General features: G+C 43.0%; 1 protein-coding gene across 1 annotated transcript in view; it reads right to left on the bottom strand.

Annotated features, from left to right (window-relative positions):
• The window catches only part of LOC117466351 (polycystin-1-like protein 2), an 86477-nt gene that overhangs the window by 54965 nt on the left and 10775 nt on the right, over window positions 1-20737 (bottom strand). Inside the window, 5 exon segments of the mRNA XM_034109558.2 lie at window positions 1406-1490; window positions 2320-2536; window positions 3629-3819; window positions 3960-4189; window positions 5513-5660. Coding sequence (XP_033965449.2) covers window positions 1406-1490; window positions 2320-2536; window positions 3629-3819; window positions 3960-4189; window positions 5513-5660 — 871 coding nt within the window.

The following is a 20737-nucleotide window of genomic DNA, read 5'->3' as shown; positions in this document are numbered from 1 at the left end:
AGCCATTTTAATTATTGCATTTGTGTTGTCCGTTACTGGGTTACAGCCTTGAGTACAACTGAAACTGTTTCACAATGAGAAAAACCTGGTCAACACATACCAAGAAGGATCTAAATTAAATTGCTATCTGATAAAACCATATGTTTATATTATAAAACAATAACCTATTGACACATTCGCTGTACTCTATGACTGATAATTAATTTAATTGTAGTTAATTGCTTAACATACAGTACATGATAGGGTATGTTACAATGTTCACAATGTATATAATAGACGTTTTTTAAATGTGGACATCTTAGCTTGTGATAGTGGGGATTCCATTGGACCTGAGCCTAAATAGGTTTCTTCCTACTATGACAAGTTGAAATGTCTACCGTGAAAAATATCTTCTATCTTCAACAGCTTTTGCTCTTAAACCAGTGAGGTATGTTCACTTCCTTACAAAGCAGTTTCATTTGTTCCGATACAAGTCAAAGTTGTCATAAATTAATTTCTACCTTTTTTGGCAGATTTGTATTCTAAGTAAACAAGGTTCAAAATCACACGAGAGGTCAGGTGCAATGTTCTTAGTGATCAGAGCAGATCAGTTTAAAGTACCTTAACCAAGATGGCTGGTTCAGCGGAAGGGTAAAGGTGACACATATGGATTCCTTTTTCTTTTTCTTTTTCTTTTCCTTATCATTCTTCCTATCTAGCTCCTTAAAATAATACTTATAATATTGAAAAGGGGCTGGTAGGCAGTCTCCTTGAATGATGTATTCCAGCCCCTCAAATTCTCCTTTGCATCCACAGGGATTCGCTGTGAATCAACAAGGAAAGTGATTACTCTACTGCAAATACAATTGTCATGCAGATATAAAGAAAAAGGCTGATATAGGTGTAGATATATATTTTGTAATAAATGACTTTGTCCAAATCAAATGCAAGCCAAATCTGTCAGAAAAGTTTCAATAATGTTTACACCTTTTGTTATCTGAACATTGAAGTTCAGTACACTCAACCAACACATAAACAACATCTCAATTTTCTTTTTGAATACATATATTCAAAACTCAATACATTTAATACCAAATCTTTGACTTGAAAAGAGTAGAAAAGCGCACCGTTCTCACTGCATGACCACACATATGTTCTGTTGCGCAGATTGTACTTTGATGGATTACTTGTGAAAAGTTTGATTGTGGTAGGTATTGATTCTGAAGGTATTGCAATTTGTTGAAGTTTTTCTTCAGATCTGGCAACTCTTAAATGTCTTTTTTTCTGAAAAGAAAAATGAACACACATTATGTATAAATAATACAGTATCAGAATCAAAAATTAATTAAATATAAAACACTACCAGACAAAACAGTTTACCAGTCTCAAAGATATGTCATTATATCCTTTTTCTGTGATGACTGACTCCTGGCCACAGAAAGCAAACGTATCCACTTCCACTTCTAGAGAGGAGAAGGCGTTCCATGCTCTGATTTTCACTTGTACAGATCCTGCAAACAAAACATTGACATTGACTTTGTTTCTAATATTAAAGGGGCCTTATTATGCTCTTTGGGTTTTCCCTTTCCTATAGTGTGTTTTATAGCTTGTTGTGCATGTAAATGGTCTCTCTGCAAAGGCTAAAATGCAGATTCTTGCAGAAGGAGTTTCTTTCCCAAACAATCTTCACAAACGTTGTGAAACGCCACGATTGAACTCCTTTGTTTACTTCCCAGACATAGTGACATCACTATGTAACAGTGGCGCTTCTGTTGGCTAGCGCTCCAACACATTTTCGCGATGGGGGCGGGACATCTCTGAGCTGTTGACAAATCATAACAGAGCCGGCCAGCTAACCAATCAGAGCAGAGTGAGCTCTGGTTTCAGACAGAGGGTGAAAAGAGGTGCTGCAGCACAGGCAGTATGAGAAAATAAAGAGCTTTTTGAACATTAAAGCATGGAGACATGTCCCAGTAGAGGCACAACATACAAATATGAACCTGAAAATTAGGACCGCTATAAGATCCAAAAATGAAATGACTGTAAACCTTCATTTGGTTAAAAAAAACAAAAAAAAAACATAGACTACCTAAGTAGTGTTTTACAAAAATGTGGTGCAATATTGGATTAAAAGTGGAATTGAACATTTAAACATATCGCACAGGCACATAATACAAATATGAACCTGAAAATGAGCATTAGATGTCCTCTTTAATTGATATAAATAACATCTGCACATAATACATAGCTGAACACTAAGTAGATTGAATACTCATCTTATTTTTATGTTGTTGTTGGTTAAGTGTTTCAAATCATCGAATCGTAGTTATTCTTCCATACCTTGAATTGAAGGTCCAATGTGAAAAATGTCGCTGCCTGTATTCAATATGTTGGTCTCAGAGTATGAGCTGTAGTCTCCGGTGACATCGAATCGGAGCAGCACAGGTGTTCCTTGTTCGAGGGTAACAGCGACTGTAACATCCTTAGAGTCCAAACAATGCTCATCCTCTGTCAACACAGAGGCTTGAAGCCCAGTCATTTTCTCCAACACACACATCTGCAGTAATTGAAGAATTACAAAACACGTCAACTTCTTATTATGAATTGATCAAAACATATAAATCACTGATTAAACAGGTCTCTTACACGGCCCAGTTCTTTCCGAAGAACACCCATGGAGAAGTGAAGCTGCTGCTCTGCTAACGTGTTGTTCACCCTATGCATGCAATTAGGTTTATGACTTGTCATTGATCATTTCCTAGAAAGCGCCAGCATAGATATCAACGATGAATCCTAACTGGACGATATTTATTTAGAACGTTTAAGAACTCTTACACCCTCTTTTCAACCAGCTATAATGTGTTTAAAACATCAACATTTGTTATATTTGATATTGACGCAGAAGGGCCTGGTATTGCGTTAAATCAAATAGGAAAGAAAAAGACCACTAGCTAGTAAACATATATGTTTAACATTTACGAAAATTGGTTTTGCAAATGTTTTGTGCGAAACTAAATGCATTTAACACTGTTTTATAATTCAAGGATAAACGTAATGAACTTTGGTGTTAACATGAAAATTCCTCTGTTAGGAGAAACTGTATTTCAAAATCATCTTGAATGCAATAAACATACATTTGAATGGCTAATCCAATACTGTTTCATGAGAAAAGCCCAGTACCAGTCAAGAAACAAGAATGAGTTGTTTTATAATCATTCACTCTGTTAAACATGACCTTTAGGCAGCATTACTGATGCAATGTCATATTGGATTAAACTTCAAATGATTTAAATGTTAACACTATGTTCCAGTGTTTAAAAGTAAAAGACTGATTAGCCTAATGGTGATAAAAGTTTGAAAATAGAAGTGATACCACAGGAGGAGGATTTGGATAGAATTCAGCACAGCTCTGGTGTTTAATGTTATGCCCCTAATCAAGTGATGATGCTTTAATTAAAGGTTACATTTAATTCCTAATATAGCGAGACCTCAGCTTCTCAATCAACTCCTTAATCAGATGATCAAAATGTCAACTTCTAATCTTATTACACATTTATATCACAATCAGAACACAAAAAGTGTGATGACGCACCATGTTACTGGCCAATTGGTTGAAGGCAAAATGTTTACTTAGTTGATAAGGATTTACCTGCATGTCCATGGAAACTTCAGAAGACGTGACCATGTTAGAAGCATAAAGTGTCAGACGATGGCATCCAAGGCCATGCTGCTGAATGATTTCTGGCGACACTGTAATGTTCTCCGGAACATTTCCTCTGACCACAAATGAATGTGACAACAACATGTTATCGCTTTGCATTCGGTAGGTCACATTTGTACCTGCAGAAAAAAAGGGAGAAAATGGAAAAGCATCCAAACATATACTTTAAAATAAACATTACACATAAACATGTTTTCAAGCAGTAATATCAAATTGGACAGGACAAATAATGGTAGATTGTGGTCGTTATGGCACCTACCTGCTTTGAGCACCATTTGAATCTGAAATGGCTCCCCATAAAGTGCTTTGCAGTCAGTGGCGTGAAAAGACTGTTTCCCAGCATAGCACCTTACGAATCCAAACACTGTGATGGGCTCTTGAATGGTAATTACGCTTTGAGCTGTAATGTGTATGCCCTTGCTGGTGCATTCAACCTCCACAACAAATGTGCCTGTGTAAGTATATTTGTGCACTTTGGTGCTCTCTAACCTGAAAAAATAAAATCAGACATAAAAAACAGTCAACAGTGAGCCCAGTATGTTTCTGTTCTTTCCTGGAGAATAATAAGTAATGCAGGTTTCATTGGTCACACACAAAGAGGTAAAATGTGTTACTTTGTTACAGTTCAAAGAGGACATTTGTTCAAACATGAATAACAAGGCTCTGGTCTGATTATGTGGCAGGATTGTGTCAAAGATAACAAGCAGTTTCTTGCTAAGTTGCATAATTAAATGGAGGTTGATCTGTAATTTGATTAAAAAAAACGTTTACCTACAGTGGCCGATAGACCTCTGAGGAGAAAGTGTTGAATATAACTCATATATGGAATGGAGGCAGATAGGAGATGTGTCATATAATTCAGCAAAACGGCATTGAAAAAACAAAAGCAGTGTGGTGACCTGATAACATTATCACCAGGTGCTGAACAGTTTTAAACATAGTTAAAGCAGCCCTCAGACCCAGATGAGAGAAATAATTATGGTCATGTATTTTCACTGTGTGATCTTAATTTTGTTATCTCATATGGTTATGACATTCAGGGGGAAAATATGTTTGCCAGGAGAATCTTCCAAGTTCCTTCGTTTTTTCCCATTAAGTGAAAGGGGTGTCAGAAAAACCTTTCCAATTGAAAACGTTTTATTTTCGTCAATATTTTGTATTTTGCTAATAAACAATTATGTACCGTGTGTTAAAAGTCTATATGAAAATTAAAACTCAACTAGAGGAAAGCATGCTTTGAATCGTATTATGGACATGGAAAGTTGTGCATTTTAAACCCTTGTGGCCCAAATGAGTATTACAATAACAAACTTATTTCTGACGAGATGGGAAAAAAAAAAAAGACTTCTACTAACCTGTTCTTGAGTCAAGGAAAAAACTATTTAAATCAAAATTGGAAATAAATCAGCATAAACAAAGAACACAATCGAATTGGCTCTTCATGGCTTCTATACTTTTCTGATAGAGTTTAGCCTATAACAGCTGTCTCTTGAATGTTATTAATCCTCAGAAATGCTTGTGTGCATTTGCTATTTATAACTCCTTTGGGTAGGACTACATTGTTAAGACAATAATCTAAGCAAGAAGGACAGGATGGGCTAACTGCAGTGTAATAATTTAAGCTATAATTTTGAGGTAGAATTTTCTAGAATTTCATTCCTTTCATAGTTCTTTAATGAGTGTTGTTTGTATATGTTTTAAGCCAATTATCACATCATCAGGATAATTTACCAATTGATTATACATATCTTTGCATGGTATGATTAGTACTTGTTTTAAACCTACATAATCTCTCCAACAGCTACCACTCACCTCTCTGGAGTAGGCAGATCAATAACATGGCCATCTCCAGTACTCAGCTTGCATCTCAGGCTTTCCTCTGGTGGATATAACAGCCACTTTACCTTGACGTTGACATCATCAAACACAGCAGCAACAGTACTCACTGACAGCGTGAGCCCTATAGACAGATAATGAGCGAAAAAACATTAAAGTGCCTGTAACCAACAATGTTTTAGAACAAACAAGCAGGCACAGATCCTCATGATGTCAGCAGAGAGGCACAGATTCATGGATAGTTTTCTGGGGTAAATGCTTTTCTGATTTCCAAGAAAAAATACATTATGAAATAAAAAGTAAATAGATCATGTTTAATCACCAACTTCCATTCCCATTCTTGTTTTGCATATGTATGAATGCATGAGTACTCAAATCCATAATTTGCTGAGACAAGATAACCGAGCAGAGACTATGTACAATAACAACAAAGACTCTGAGAAACATCCCATGTAAGTGTTTGAAAGGGCTTTTTAAAGCCTGGATTTAGTTTTTACTGCTTGGCACCTACTTAGTGAGTGGGGCCTGAAAAACAAATGTAGGAAAGATAGGCCTTTTTCACTGCAGGCATTATGACTTGTCATAGAAAGAATGCCCTTTGAGACTACAATATTGTGGCACAACACATCTTTGTGTTAACATTGGGGTTTGAGGTTAGTTTAATTGGCTTAAGCTGTCACATTTCATTTTCAAACCTTTATTTATACAGATAAATCCCATTGAGATCATTGATCTCTTTTTCAAGGGAGAACTATAGGTTACTTACGTAACCCCAGTCTCTGAGTAACATGAAGTGAGATGTCTCACTATGGGATGCGCCTCATCGCGGAGCAAACAGAAGCATCAATCTCATTACGCCAATCCTGATTGGCTGGTGATCTTGACGTCAACGTCAGGGGAAATCACCCCCTATAAGTAGCCTGCGCCACGACGCATGCGTCATTCAAAATAAGCACCTCTTCTTGCTTCACCATAGCAAGGAGGGCCGTCTGGTGAGACATCTCACTTCATGTTACTCTGAGGACTGGGGTTACGTAAGTAACCTATAGTTCTCATTCATAACACTCCGTTCGATGTCTCACTATGGGATATTGTAGCTCCCGTATTGCCAGACGAGCTTATCTCGAAGATCACGGATCAACCAGAATTTAACAGGTGGAGTTCCGACTCAACAAGGTGCCCAGCACTGCTCGGGCCACGCTTGGAGCGGAGACGTCCAGCCTGTAAAAGCGGACAAAAGTGAGCGGCGAAGACCAGCTTGCCGCCGCACAGATATCCTGGATGGAAACACCCTTGAACAAAGCCCAGGATGTAGCCAGGCCCCGAGTCGAGTGAGCCCGCAGACCCGAAGGTGCTTGCAGATTCTGACTCGTATAGGCCAAAGCAATCGCCTCCACGATCCAGTGGGATAGTCGTTGCTTAGTAACAGGCTTACCCTTGTGAGGTTTAGCCCAGGACACGAAGAGTTGGTCATTAAGACAAAGCTCTTTTGATCTGTCCATATATGTGTGTAAAGCCCGGACTGGACACAACAGATCCTGCTGCTGCTCCCCGGAGGAAACCAGCTGCGGAGGAAATGCCTCAATGTCAATCGGGGTACACGAACCAACCACCTTTGGTGTAAAGGTAGGGTTGGGTTTCAACAACACTCTCGTTTGCCCTGGGGCGAACTGAGTGCATGAGGGATGTACAGACAGTGCATGGATATCACTGACCCGTTTAGTGGATGCCAGGGCCAGTAACAGCACTGTCTTGAGTGACAGATGTTTCATGTCAGCTCCTTCCAGGGGTTCAAATGGGGTCATTTTGAGCCCATTTAAAACCACTGCCAGGTCCCATAAGGGCACCAGTGACCTGGAGACAGGGAGGAGCCTGCGCGCTCCCTTCATAAAACGGCAAACCAAAGGATGTTGGCTATAGCTGTTTTACCCTCAAAGCCCACATGGCATGCAGCAATAGCAGCCAGGTACACCTTGATCGTGGAGAAAGCTCTGTGTTTATCGATCAAGTCCTGTAGGAATGATAAAATCACCCCGACAGGACATTGAAAAGAGATGTGCCCTTCTTGAAGGCACCACTCCTCAAACACCCTCCACTTACAGTCGTAAAGAGACCTGGTGGAGGAAGCTCTCGCACTCTGAATAGTGTTTATCACCTTCTGAGGGAGTCCCACTGTATTCAGATTGTACCACTCACGGGTCAGGCCCATAGTGCCCCGTGCTCTGGGCGCCTGAGACAGTCTGTCCCTGCGTGGTGGGGGCTGCCACGGCTGCCCGCACAACAGCTGATATATCTCCGCCAGCCCGTATATTGCGGGCTAGGGTGGAAACATCAGAGTAAGTGTGTGGCGTTGCTCCTTCACTCTGGCCAGAGTTAAGGGTAACAGAACCAGGGGTGGGAACGTGTACAGAGGACCCGGAGGTCAATCGTGTACGAGTGCGTCCCCGCCTAACAGTGCGTTTAAATCGTGCATTAGAAAGAACAGCTGTCATTGAGCATTTTCTCCCTTTGCGAACAGACTTAACGCGGCTCCGCCGTAACGCACCCACAGCGGACTCCCGATCCTTGGATGAGGAGTCCAGTCTGCATAGAGTGGTGCACCTTTTGACAGTAATTCTGTCCCTCGGTGCATAACACCCGGTACTTGTGTCGTTCTCAGAGAGAGGAGACGTCTGCCGCTCCAAGGGATCAGTTTGTGTGCCAGTGTGTGTGACTGGAGACAACGCAATCTCCCCTGGCGGTTCATACACGATATCGTGTTGTCTGTCCTCACGGGGACATGAAGTCCTCTGAGAGAAGGCAGGAAGCATTTTTGGGTGGGGAACACCGCTAAAAGCTCCGGGTAGTTTACGCGTGCCCGCTGGAAGTCTCTGTTCTAGAGACCTCTCACCGGGCGACCTTCGTAAGTCCCCTGTCAGCCCGTCTGACCTGCGTCCGTGGTGACCACCTTCCGTGAAAGGACTGCACCCGTAGGCGCGTCCCGCACTAGAAAAGTCGGGTGTAGTGCCACTACGCATTTCATAATCACCAAAACTCTCCGTAAGCCGTGGCGTTCGGGGTTTAGTTTTATTATGAGGCCCATGTTGAGCGGGTGCTTTACGAGGACATTTTCCTCCGTAATCTGACTCCGCTCGGTGGGCTTTATAGATAAAACCCTTCTTTCTAGGAGAGAGAGAACGTCTCTCTCCAGAATGTGGGTTGACTCTCTCTGGGTTTGTGAAAACAGATGAATTATAACTGTTTTGAGAAGCCCAGGCAGACATCGTGAGTATCTCCTGCTGTATGCTCCTTAGAGCCAGCTGGGATGTCACTCTTATGGCTCCGACCGGCACTGCGCATGTGCGTGACGGAGGTGCCTTTACAGCTCCAGCCGGTACTGCGCATGTGTGTGGCGGTGGCTTCACGGACCCGTCAATAATCCGTCCTTTGAGAGGTGCCGTAGCTGCTCTCAAAAGGGGAAGAATTGGCGGGCTGTCCATTACAGCTCTGGCCGGCACTGCGCATGTGCGTGACGGTAGTGCCCTTAAAGCCCCAACCGGCACTGCACATGCATGTGGCGGTGGTGCCTTCACAGACCCGTTTATTATCCGCCTTTTGAGAGAGGCCGTAGCTGCTCTCAGAAGGGGATTTATAGTTAACGGACTGTTTATTGTCTTTCTTTTCATTTTTTTGAGCTGCGCCCTTGGCCGGAGCCTGGATGCGTCAGCGGAAAATGGTTTATTCAGACAATAAAGATGTGACATGTGTTTTGTGCGGACTTGAGGATGACGTTGAGGCATCTCTCGGGGCAGCGGGGACACATTTAGAGTCGGGGAAGGAACTTCCAGCTCCGTCACGGAGGGGAGAAGGAGGGGCTGTCAGGCCGCTCGCTTCTTCTTCCTCGCCTGCTGGCCGAAATTCTGGGTTGGCTGTGCCTGGGCTGCAGCCGGAACCGGAGATTTTCTAGACCAACTCGCCTTCGTCTCCTGCCTGGGCTGGGGACTCGGGCGGGCTGCAACCTCTGCTGTCCTGGTACTTTGAACCCAGCAGAGCGCGGTGCAGCTTGGGCGAAGGGCCGCCGTTGCAAAGGCCGCGGCTGGACCCTTCGAGGGAGACAGAGGTGGAGGGCCTCGTCTTCCTTATTTTTCGACACGCACTTCCTCTGCATGGAAGCGAGAGCGGAGCCGAAAATCCCCTCGGGAACGATGGGCATGTCAAGCACATCTTCCTTTTCCCGGTCTGGGAGGTTGGTGAGGTTGAGCCATCTAGCTCTTTCCTGCACCACCATGATCCCCATTATCTTGCCCGTGGCCTGGACGGCGCAGCGTTGGACACGGAGACAAATGTCTGTGACCGCGGCTATCTCGTCCAGAGTGGCCGGTCCAGGATTGCTCGACATATCCTCACAGAGCTCCGCTTGGTATGCGGTTAGCATCGAGGAAACGTTCAGAGCCCTGGCGGACAATGCTGCGGCTCTGTAGGCCCGTTCCGTCATGGTAGACTGGAATCGGTCCGTCTTTGCTGGCAGCGTGGGGTTCCTGCTTGGCGGTTGGCCCATCCTCGGTAGGAGGTGGGCTGCCACCAGCGGTTCCATAGGTGGTATGTGGAGCAGGCCGAGCCTCTCCATACCGTCACAGTCAAGGGAGGAGGCACCCAGGATTGGGGCCTTGTTGCTAAAGGGCCGGTCTCTCCACGAGACCGACACCTCATCCAACATCTCCGGGAAGACCGGGAGGAGTTGCCTCTTTGCCCTCGTTGTTTGGGAAAAAAGTTTTCCCTCGTAACGGGACCTGGAGGTCTCCTTGGCCACTTCGGGCCATGGGATGTCTAGTTTGGCCGCAGCGTGCTGACACACGGCTTGTAGGTCCATACTGAGACAGGGCGAAGCTGGTGTGCTGTCGCCCGGGGGAGCAGCCATCGCTCCTGGCTTTGCAGCCTGAGTCGATGACATGAAGATGTCGTCTTCCTGCTCATCCGAGTCAGACAGGAGGAACTCAGAGGTATACTCTTCGTCCTCCATGTAGTCTAACTCCAGGACATCTTCCGCGGGTGAAACCATGGTGAGGTCCAGTCGGGAGCCCCAGCTTGGTATAGCGTGGGGCCCCATTCCCGCGTTTCTTGCCGCCACCGGATCTCGGCCTGATATGGCGCGGGATTCCGGTTCTGCGGGTGCCGCTGTCGGTGAGCCCCAGACCGCAGTGAGGGGCTCCATCTCTGCGGCAGACGCCCCCGTGTCTTGATTGCCGGTCGGCAGATCAGTGGACATGAGGGGGTCCCGTCCCGACAGGCTAGCTTGTTGCGCTAACCTTCGGTGGAGGCTCTTCACGGTGAGGCGGGCACAATGTCCGCACGAGCCGGGGTTGTCGATGGCCTCCTGGGCGTGTTCCAGCCCGAGGCAGGACGAACAGATCTGGTGTGAGTCTGTGCCTGACACTTTCAACCCGCAACCGCAGCGCCGAGCCTCCGAGTTCCTGACTCCTCTGGTTTGAGGGAGAGAGGCATCCATCTCGTTCGCCGTGAGGCGTGGAAAGGGTCCGCTCATGACAGGTACGTTCGAGAAAAAAGTGTTTACCGATCTGTCTTTAATCCGGGGGGAAAAAGGACAGCGTGGGTCTTTTTCTCTCAAGGATATTACCTGGTATGGTAATATTCCTGTAATCCTTTTCTCCTCCGTGGAAGAGAGAAGAAAAAAGTGTCCTCGCTACCGTGGTGTCGGTAGTGAGGGAAAAAACACAAGTTAGCGACTGGTGTGTTGCTAACTTGAAGTCAAAACCTTACCTTACTCCAGAGGAAGAACGGCGAGGTTGACTATAATATTCCTCTGTGAGAGAATAGGGTAGCCGGCTAACGCCCGTCGACCGAAATTAGCTTTGGGTTCAGTCTGTGCACTGTTGAGCTAGCCCGGCTACCGTTAGAGATGTGCTCTGAAGCGAGAAGAGGTGTTTGAATGACGCATGCGTCGTGGCGCAGGCTACTTATAGGGGGTGATTTCCCCTGACGTTGACGTCAAGATCACCAGCCAATCAGGATTGGCGTAATGAGATTGATGCTTCTGTTTGCTCCGCGATGAGGCGCATCCCATAGTGAGACATCGAACGGAGTTTTATGAATGAGAACTGCTCAAGTAGTTCCACATGAAACATAAAAACATGAATAGACCAACAAAAGGACATCATACAGCATCATTTACATAACTATCCACATAAACAGGTACCAATAGCTTCCGATTGACTAGCATCCAACCGAGCTTTAAAAACATTTAGTGGCACCAGATTGTTCAGTTTCCATTTAATTTGCAGACTATTCCAAGACAGAGGAGCTGCGCATCTAAAAGCTGTCTTCCCTAAGACAGTCCTAGCAGTTGGCACATTTAATAAAACCACAGCATGCGATCTCAGGCAGTAGCCACTTACAGTTTTCCGTGAGATCAGGGAGCAGATATAAGATGGAAGTTTCCCTAGCATGGCTTTGTATAGAAAAATGTACCAGTGACTGAGCCTCCGTACAGTTAGTGAAAGCAAACCAGCCCTTGCATACAGGGTACAGTGATGGGTTAATGCTTTACAGTTTGTCACAAATCTTAGTGCACTGTGATAGGCGGCATCTAACTTGACCAGGCAATTGGCAGGTGCATTCATATACATCAAATCACCATAGTCCAGCACAGGTAAAAAGGTCACAGTGACTAGCCTTTTCCTGGCCTCAAGCGAGAAACAGGACTTGTTCCTGTAGAAGAAACCTAGCCTAACCCTCAGCTTTTTAAGTAGGTTATTGACATGAAGTTTAAAAGTGAGACAATCATCAAGCCAGATACCAAGGTATTGGTAACAGGTAACCACTTCAAGTTTTATTCCTTGCGTAGTTACAATATCTAAAACAGGCTCTGGTGTCTTTTTAGCTTTAGAAAAGAGCATTACCTTGGTTTTCTCAACATTTAAAAGAAGCTTTAGTTCAGAGAGCTGAGTCTGAATAATGTTAAAAACAGCCTGTAATTTAACACCAGCCTCCTTAATGGAGGGACCTGCACAGTACATCACGGTATCATCCGCATAAAAATGTAAAGTAGCTTCATCCACATTTTCACCTAAACTGTTGATGTAGATCAGTGGTTCTCAAACTTGTTCTGTCATTCCCCACTTTGAACAGGTGGGCCTTTTCAAGCCCCACCTGTTCCTCATCGCTCCAATAAAATGGTAGGCCAAGCTTAAAATTGTCAAATGTATCGTTCTATAACAGGGGTCTCCAACCTTTTTTTAGGATGAGGGTTACTTTCAAAAAATAAAACAAGTCGTGAGCTACTTTTACTCCTCTATTTTGTTTTTTTGCCAGTGTATATATTTAGCAAATTTTAACATTATTATATGCTACCTTTAACCTTTGAGTGCTGTTTGGGTCTGTGGGACCCGTTTTCAGTGTTTACTAAAATAAAATGTATGCAATTTAATTATTTTAACCTGCTTTATTTGGTGGTGGACGTCACATCCTCGAGGGTCCGGGGGCATGCACCCCCAGGAAGATTTTTTTTAAATGTTGAAGTTGAATGCATCAATCTGGTGCACTTTGAGCTAGGGCTGCTCAATTAAATCGTATTTTAATCGCAATTACGATTTTGGCTTGCAACGATTATGAAAACAACATAATCGAAATAAAACGATTTTATTTATTTTTTAAATAGGTTTTTCAGTTGAATTATACTTACAGTTCAGGGTAATCAACTGTTAAAAACATACTTTTCAAATTATTTTCTTCAATAAATTGATGTTTTTCAAAGTAAATGGTTAATCGTTTTTAATAATCGTGATATCAATTATTGACCCAAATAATCGAGATTAGGATTTTTGCCATAATCGAGCAGCCCTACTTTGAGCCCAACATGAATTTATGGATACAGCTCTCAACACTCAGATGAAAGGGAGCTGTATACTTTTCAATAATCCAAACATCTTTAGAATATGATCACAACAAATCATTTAAACTTGTTTATTCTTATCTTATGTTACCTAGTTAGCATTCTTTCTTTTTATTTATGCATATTTGACTAATCACTCCCCTTTTAAACGTGTTACTGTCCTATAGTACACATTGGAATGATTTCTTACTTTATTTTGTAGTACTTTATTAAATAGATAAAGGTGTGCTCTCTCTCTTGCTCTCTCGCTCTCTCGCTCCACATTGCTTTTCTTCCCGACTGCAGCGCTGTTGTGTGTGTCTGTGAGAGCGTTTCACACGTGTGTATGAGAGATTTTTACCAGTGGCGAGCCTGTCTCTGAGGGCCTAAGATATTCTACAAAATAATATTTAAAAACATTAAAACTAATTATATTTTTCTTTATATATATTTTTTAAATATGTTTTTAGTAATATTTGTCAATAGTTTTACCACAAATAACTTGATTAAATTGTATTTAAAATAACATTTCCAAAGAAATAAATCCTTTGAATCTGCCTATTCAGTTTCTGTTTGAATGTGAAGGGTTAAATGAAAGAAGCTCCTCTCTGCGAGACTGTGAAGACAGGAGCTGATTGGACGTCCAGCTATGATTTCACGGAGGGCCAGCTATAGTAACTGAACGAGAGTAATGTCAAATGACAGTACAATTGACCAATCATATCTTCCCTCTAAATGGGTGGGCTTTATTAACGCGGACTTTATGACAAGTTCCGCCCGCTGTGAAACGTTTCTTGTTTCCATAGCAACAACAACTGTCAACAGCGTAAACTTGCCTTCAAAATAAAAGCATGCCAAATTACAGTTAAGACATACAACTGCAACGAAAGTAACACACACAATGCAATATCCTTTTCAATTTCAAAGAACACAAATTGGGTTATCTACAGGTGTTGTTTTGTGTGGTAGAGGGTCGCTTTTCATTGATACGTTTTGCACCCCGGGCGGGTCGTGGTTTTGATATTCCACCAGTGTATAAATAATAAATAAATGTGAAAAAAAAATGTTAAAAAAAAAATGTTAAAAAATGTTAAAAAAATGTAAAAAATGTTTTAAAAAAAAAATTGAATTTTTTTTTTTTTTAATATTTGTTTTTCTTTTCGCGACCCACCTATCACATCCCTGCGCCCCACACTTTGAGAAACGCTGATGTAGATGGAGAATAAAAGTGGACCTAAAACAGAACCTTGGGGAACACCATTTGCAATGTTCAACCACTCAGAAGACAGCCCATCAAAATGAACTCATTGGGACCTTTCAGAGAGGTTGTTTACAAACCACCCCACTGCATGGCTGGACATGCCTATACTGGTTAGCCTCTGCTTGAAAATGTGATGATCGACGGTGTCAAACGCTTTTGAAAGTTCAATAAATATAGCTGCACAACTCTGCTTATTATCTAAAATACTCGCCACATCATTCACCACTTTCATTGTGGCAGTGATAGTGCTGTGTTGCTTTCTGAAGCCTGACTAATGTTTATACAGGATGTCATTTTTACATAAAAACACCTTTACCTGTTCACTCACTAAGCGTTCAAGAACCTTAGCCAGAACTGACAACGTAGAGATTGACCTATAGTTATTTAATAAGGTGGCCTCCCCTCCTTTTAGCAAAGGCAGGACATACGCTGACTTCCACAATTTTGGAATTGTGTTAGTGCTGAGGGAGAGGTTAAAAAGAGTAGTGAGAGGTGGAGCAATACAATCTGCAGCTATCTTTAAAAAGAAAGGTTCTACGTTGTCCGGGCCAGCCGGTTTCTTAGGATCTAACTTGGTTAAAGCTTCACGAACAACATCAACAGTAAAAGGGGTAAAACTGAAAGGGTTTTCCAACACACGTTTTTCAGAGTCACGGATTGGGGTGTTCACAGAAGCAGAGTTAGTGACAGAATCAAATAGAGAACCACAGGACACAAAATGCTCATTAAAGCAATTTAGCATAGTAGCCCTGTCCGATATAGAGCCAGATGCTGTGGTAATGCACGGAGGTAGCTCATTACGGATATCGCCAGTGGATAACGATTGAATGGCGTTCCAACATTTTCCAGGATTATTCAGATTATTTGTGGTAACTGACAGATAGTACTTTGATTTAGCACTTTTGATATGTGAAGTGAAGCTATTTCTTAGCTGCCTAAAACGCAGCCATTCTACCTCTGAGCCTGATTTCCTAGCCTTTGCCCAGGCCTTGTTTCTCTCATGAAGGAGACTAGACAGATTAGCAGAAAACCAAGGATTGTCTCCTCCCTTTACTCTAAATTTACGCAGGGGTGCATGTCTATCAATGATCTCCATAAAACCAAGATAAAAATAAGACCATGCGGTTTCTACATCAGCACACAGATCGGTTTTACCCCCAATCAAAATCAAACAGATCATGCACAAAACCCTGCTCCACAAAATGTTTTTTGTCTCTCTTGATGATAATGCGAGGTTTAACCTTTTGGACCTTAGTGTCCCTAATTGTGGCTACAACACAGTGATCACTCAGATCGTTTGCAAATACTCCCACAGATGAATATTTATGGAGAACATTAGTTGAAATGAGATCAATTAGGGAGGATTTATTAGGGGACTTAATGTTAGGGCGAGTAGGACTGTCAACAATCTGAGTAACATTTAAAGAGATACAAAGGTTTTTAAAATCCTCTGACACTGCAGTTAATCAGTCCCAGTTAAAATCTCCAAGTAGCACTATTTCCTTGTAGTGTAGTTGTGATAAAATATTTGCTAGTGAAGACAAGAAGTCTTTGACAGCTGAGGGGGGTCTGTAACAACTCACTACCATGACCTGTTGACCCTTTGCCACTTCTATATTTATGGCTAAAAGTTCAAATTGCTTACTGATCGATTTGGAAACTAATGTGGTTACACTGAACTTATTCTTAAGATAAATGGCAACGCCACCACCTTTATTAGGCCGGTCGGTACGATACACATTAAAACCATTTAAGGCAATGTCAGAGGCCAAAATAGACTTGTTTAGCCATGTTTCTGATAAAACAATGACGTCAGCGTCAGTCGAGCTCGCCCAGATACGGACAAAATCTAGTTTACCTAACAGACTGCGCACATGCAAGTGGATGAAACCCAACCCAGACCTTGCTTTAAAATCAGCAGGAGTAGCGATCTGACTACTACTACTGGGCGGACCAGGGTTAGGTTGTACATTTCCTGACAGTAATAACAACAACAAAACCAGGCATCTTTTCCTCTTAAACGACACACATACATTGTCATCTACTTTAGAAACACCGGAAAAGTCTGCGAGAGTGTAATTTGAGCTTAAGAAGCAGTCCTGAAGAACCATCATCGCAGGAAAACAAAAAAGACAAACATATTTTGTCGAGCAGATTGTCTGTGACAAGGCAACCGGTAATTGTTTGAGCAACACATCCGAACCTTTGCAGGGGATGCCCACTGCGGGTGGCAGAACAGACCTGAATCCAGTAGACTTCTCAGAATGACTAGAGATCTTCTCATAGTCCAAAACAGTTAACAGGCACAGCAGAATCCCGATATGGGCCATTTTCCCAGACCAGCACACAGTATCTGCGATGTTCCTGGAGCAAAATCAGCACAGCAGCAAAGGACAGGCGAAAACAGCAGCGTGGAAGCGCTCCGGTCCCTCCGTGGTATCCCCGGAGTGAAAGCAGGCCTCTGCAACAGCAGCACCAGGACAGGTGGAAAGCAGGCCCGAGCGGTGGTAAAATCCTCCTCCGCACAGCAGCACACGCCCGGTGGAAGCAGGCCAAGCCCGAAGCGTGGATCCACTCCGTCTCTCCGCGACGACTCCGGGGTAAAAACCTCTCCAGTACAGCCGTATTCTATAGGTGGGAGCAGGCCTCCGTAGATCGCAGATCGCAGGCAGCAACAGGTGGAGCCGCTCCGTCTCTTCGCGACGAGCAGGTCTCCGTAAATCGCAGATCGCATGCAGCAACAGGTGGAGCCGCTCCGTCTCTTCGTGACGTCTCCGTAGGAAAAACACCTCAGTACAGCCGTACTCGACAGGTGGGAGTAGGCCTCCGCAGATTGCAGACAACTAAAACTACTACTTGTATAAGTAGGGATGGCTAAAAGTTTGTAAGCAGGAGAGCTAGATGCTAACAGATGCCAGATGCTAACAGGTAGTGCAAGCCTGTAGAAATTGCGACTGCCTCAAGACATGAGTGTTTACTTGGAATATAGGAAAATATAGAAAAGGAAAAATAAAGCAGACCTATACAGGATGTAGTAATAGATGTAGAACTGGAACGTGATTAGCCAATTAAACATTTATGATTGCTAAGAATACCTGAGACACTGTTAGGGAAAGCATTGGAGCAAGGTGGGCCCAAATGCAGGAGACAGGCACTTAATGGAAAATACATTTCATGAATGCTTGATCCAGGCAAAGCAAGGCAAGGCAAAAGTGAACAGAACTTTCACATGTACGGCAGACAACAACATACAAGGATCCGAAAGGGAGCGGCAGCCTGTAGGCAGGAAGAAGGGGATCTCAGGCGGACAACCTGAGGGCCCGATAGACGGGTGGAGTCTCTACGGAGGTTGGGAAGGAGGACAACCAAGCGGGTGGGGCCGCTCTATGACCAGGTGGGCGGAGTCGCATGGGAGGATGGGTAGGAGGACAAGACAAGCGGAGCCTTCCTAGAGGAAAAGTCAGGAGGACAACCTGAACAAGGCAGAGCCACTCTGGATGGCAGTGGCTGTGGTGGCGCCACCTTTTAGAGCTGAGACCAGGGCAATAACCCCTCAGACGAGCAGGACAAAGCTAGGATCGTCTCAGGCGAACAGGGGTCTGCTGCAGCTTGTTATGCCCCATTTCCACCAAACCAGTTCCAGGGCCGGTTCCTTGATATAGCCTGATTACAACAAGTCCTCCAACTCATACGACCAAATGGGCCGATTGTGCAAGCCCTTATTACGACCAAATGTGTCGTTTGTTCAAGGGCTTAATACGACCTATAATTACGTTTTAAAGTTTTCGCCCTCTAGTGCTCCTGTTGAATGCAAAGGTTACAGATGGTCGTTTATTCACAAATAACCCTCTCTGTAAAATCCTAAATTGTAGGATAGTTTGGCCATTAAAACGCGTTTTGATTAGAGTTCTAGTGAGAAGTGTATGTTTTGCTTTTAGAATCCACGTCCAGTCGATATGTAGGATCTATAGTTTGATAGATATTACGAAGATGATTTGAGGTTTCGACAGAAGAACGTGTATATGCGGTAGCTTCCATGTAAAGTTACGGGTTGAAAACAGTATTTCTGGTCTCTACGTTTTCATAATAAAACCAATGATCAAATGATTTAACAGTGATATCTGCAGTACTCATCCACTAAAAGACATCAGTGTATCCTTGTTAATTATACGACATTTATTGGTTTAAATTGTGTACAATGCTTTTGTGTTTTCCCCATAGGTTTTTCTCTTTCGATTCTAAGAGACACATTTATTTTTTTAGAGGTTTTGATAGGCTAAAATCACGCCACAATGCACGTCGGGATATGGTGTTAATGCGATATGAAATCGGAAAACATTTAAAAAAAAAAAATAATACTTTATTCCGACTGTTCTTGCTTTTCTCTTTGGAGGTCATCACATAACAACATAACAGCCTTGTAATACACGGTTCGGCTGCATTAAATATTACACATCTGCTGTAGTTCTTTATTTATGTCCCTGATGAAAAGACTTCTGGACAACCAGGAAGAAGTGCCGCCGAAACTGAATATGTGACGTGAATCATAAATATATCAGCAATTACACAACATCTTACATTTATTATCACAAAATACGTCTCCTTGCAGTATCAACATTAATTCGGCTGACTTTTATATTTGATCCAATTGGTAGATAGGTTATATTTACACCATAACGGTGCACAGCTGTAGAAAGGGACACCTAGTGGTTAAAAAATCATCAGGGAGTACCAAGAAGTCAGTCAAGTCGCTTCAGCTGATTCAAAATGCTGCAGCTCGTGTACTAACCAGAGTTAGGAAAAGGGACCACATTACTCCTGTTCTGGCTGCCTTACACTGGCTCCCTATAGAACACAGGATAGAATTTAAAATTCTTCTTCTCGCCTACAAAGCCCTTAATGGGCAGGCGCCATCTTACCTTAAATAACTCATATACCCTACTGTCCTACAACCTCCAGGGTGTACACAGTTTAATACTGGCAACTTATAATTGTGGGAAATACGAAAACGTCTTATAAAACTACAATTCCCAGTAGAGACGTGCCATAGAACATGTTGCGAAACACACAATAACCAGCATGTGTAGTTCTGGGGGGGGGGCTGTACCTGGGGGCTGGACCCGTCCAATTCCAGTTTTGGAAAGTCTGTCATGGTTCCATTCCATTTCAAAGAGCTGTTGACGCTCGGCGTAACCTTGTCGCACTGCCACTCCAACATCCCATCACAGGGCTTGAGGGCTAATCACGGGGTTTGTTAAGCAAGGTGGATGCAGTAGTCCCAAACGATAGCTGGGGTTTCTGGGTAGTGTAGTGTCTTCGGAAACTCTGTAGTGTCTAAATTCCGGAAAAACTATTTGTTTCTCCGAATCGAAGGTTAAAAACACAAAAGCATTGTACACAATTCAAACCAATCAATATTGTGTATTTAACAAGGATAAACTGAAGTTTTTTAGTGGATGAGTAATGCAGATATCACTGTGTAATCATTTGACAGTGAGGGGAATACTTCCGGTTTTATTATTAAAACTTCGAGACCGGAAAAACCCCGTGAGGGTTGATGCTAACTTTACATGGAAGCTGCCGCATATATTCGTTATCCTGGCGAGACCTCAAATTATCTTCGTAATATCTATCACACTATAGATCCTACACATCGACTGGACGTGGATTCTAAGAGTACAATATACACTTCTTGCTAGGAATCGAATAAAAAAAGCATTTTAATGTCCAAACTATTCCACAATTTAGGATTTTCCAGAGAGGGTATTTGTGAATAAACGTCCCTCCGGAACGTTTGCAATCAAGCATGGTGTTTCTTACATGACAACTAGAGCACCTCTAGTGGTTGTGTAAGAAACAACATAAACTTTAAAACATGTCTCTGGATCGTAATAAGGGCTTGAACAATCGGCCTATATGGTAGTTTTTTGTAGGAGGACAGGCTGCCTAATTAAGTTCTGGCTCTTCTTGTTGCCACCGCAGCGGAGCCGGCTCTAAGCACCGAAAACCGGTTCTTACCTGGCCCCAAGTAGCACAAGTAGAATCATAATGAAAAATACGCTGGTAAAATATG

This window comes from Pseudochaenichthys georgianus, chromosome 21, assembly GCF_902827115.2.
Source record: "Pseudochaenichthys georgianus chromosome 21, fPseGeo1.2, whole genome shotgun sequence".
NCBI classification, from domain to species: Eukaryota; Metazoa; Chordata; class Actinopteri; order Perciformes; family Channichthyidae; genus Pseudochaenichthys; species Pseudochaenichthys georgianus.
This window is presented reverse-complemented; position numbering and strand designations above follow the sequence as displayed.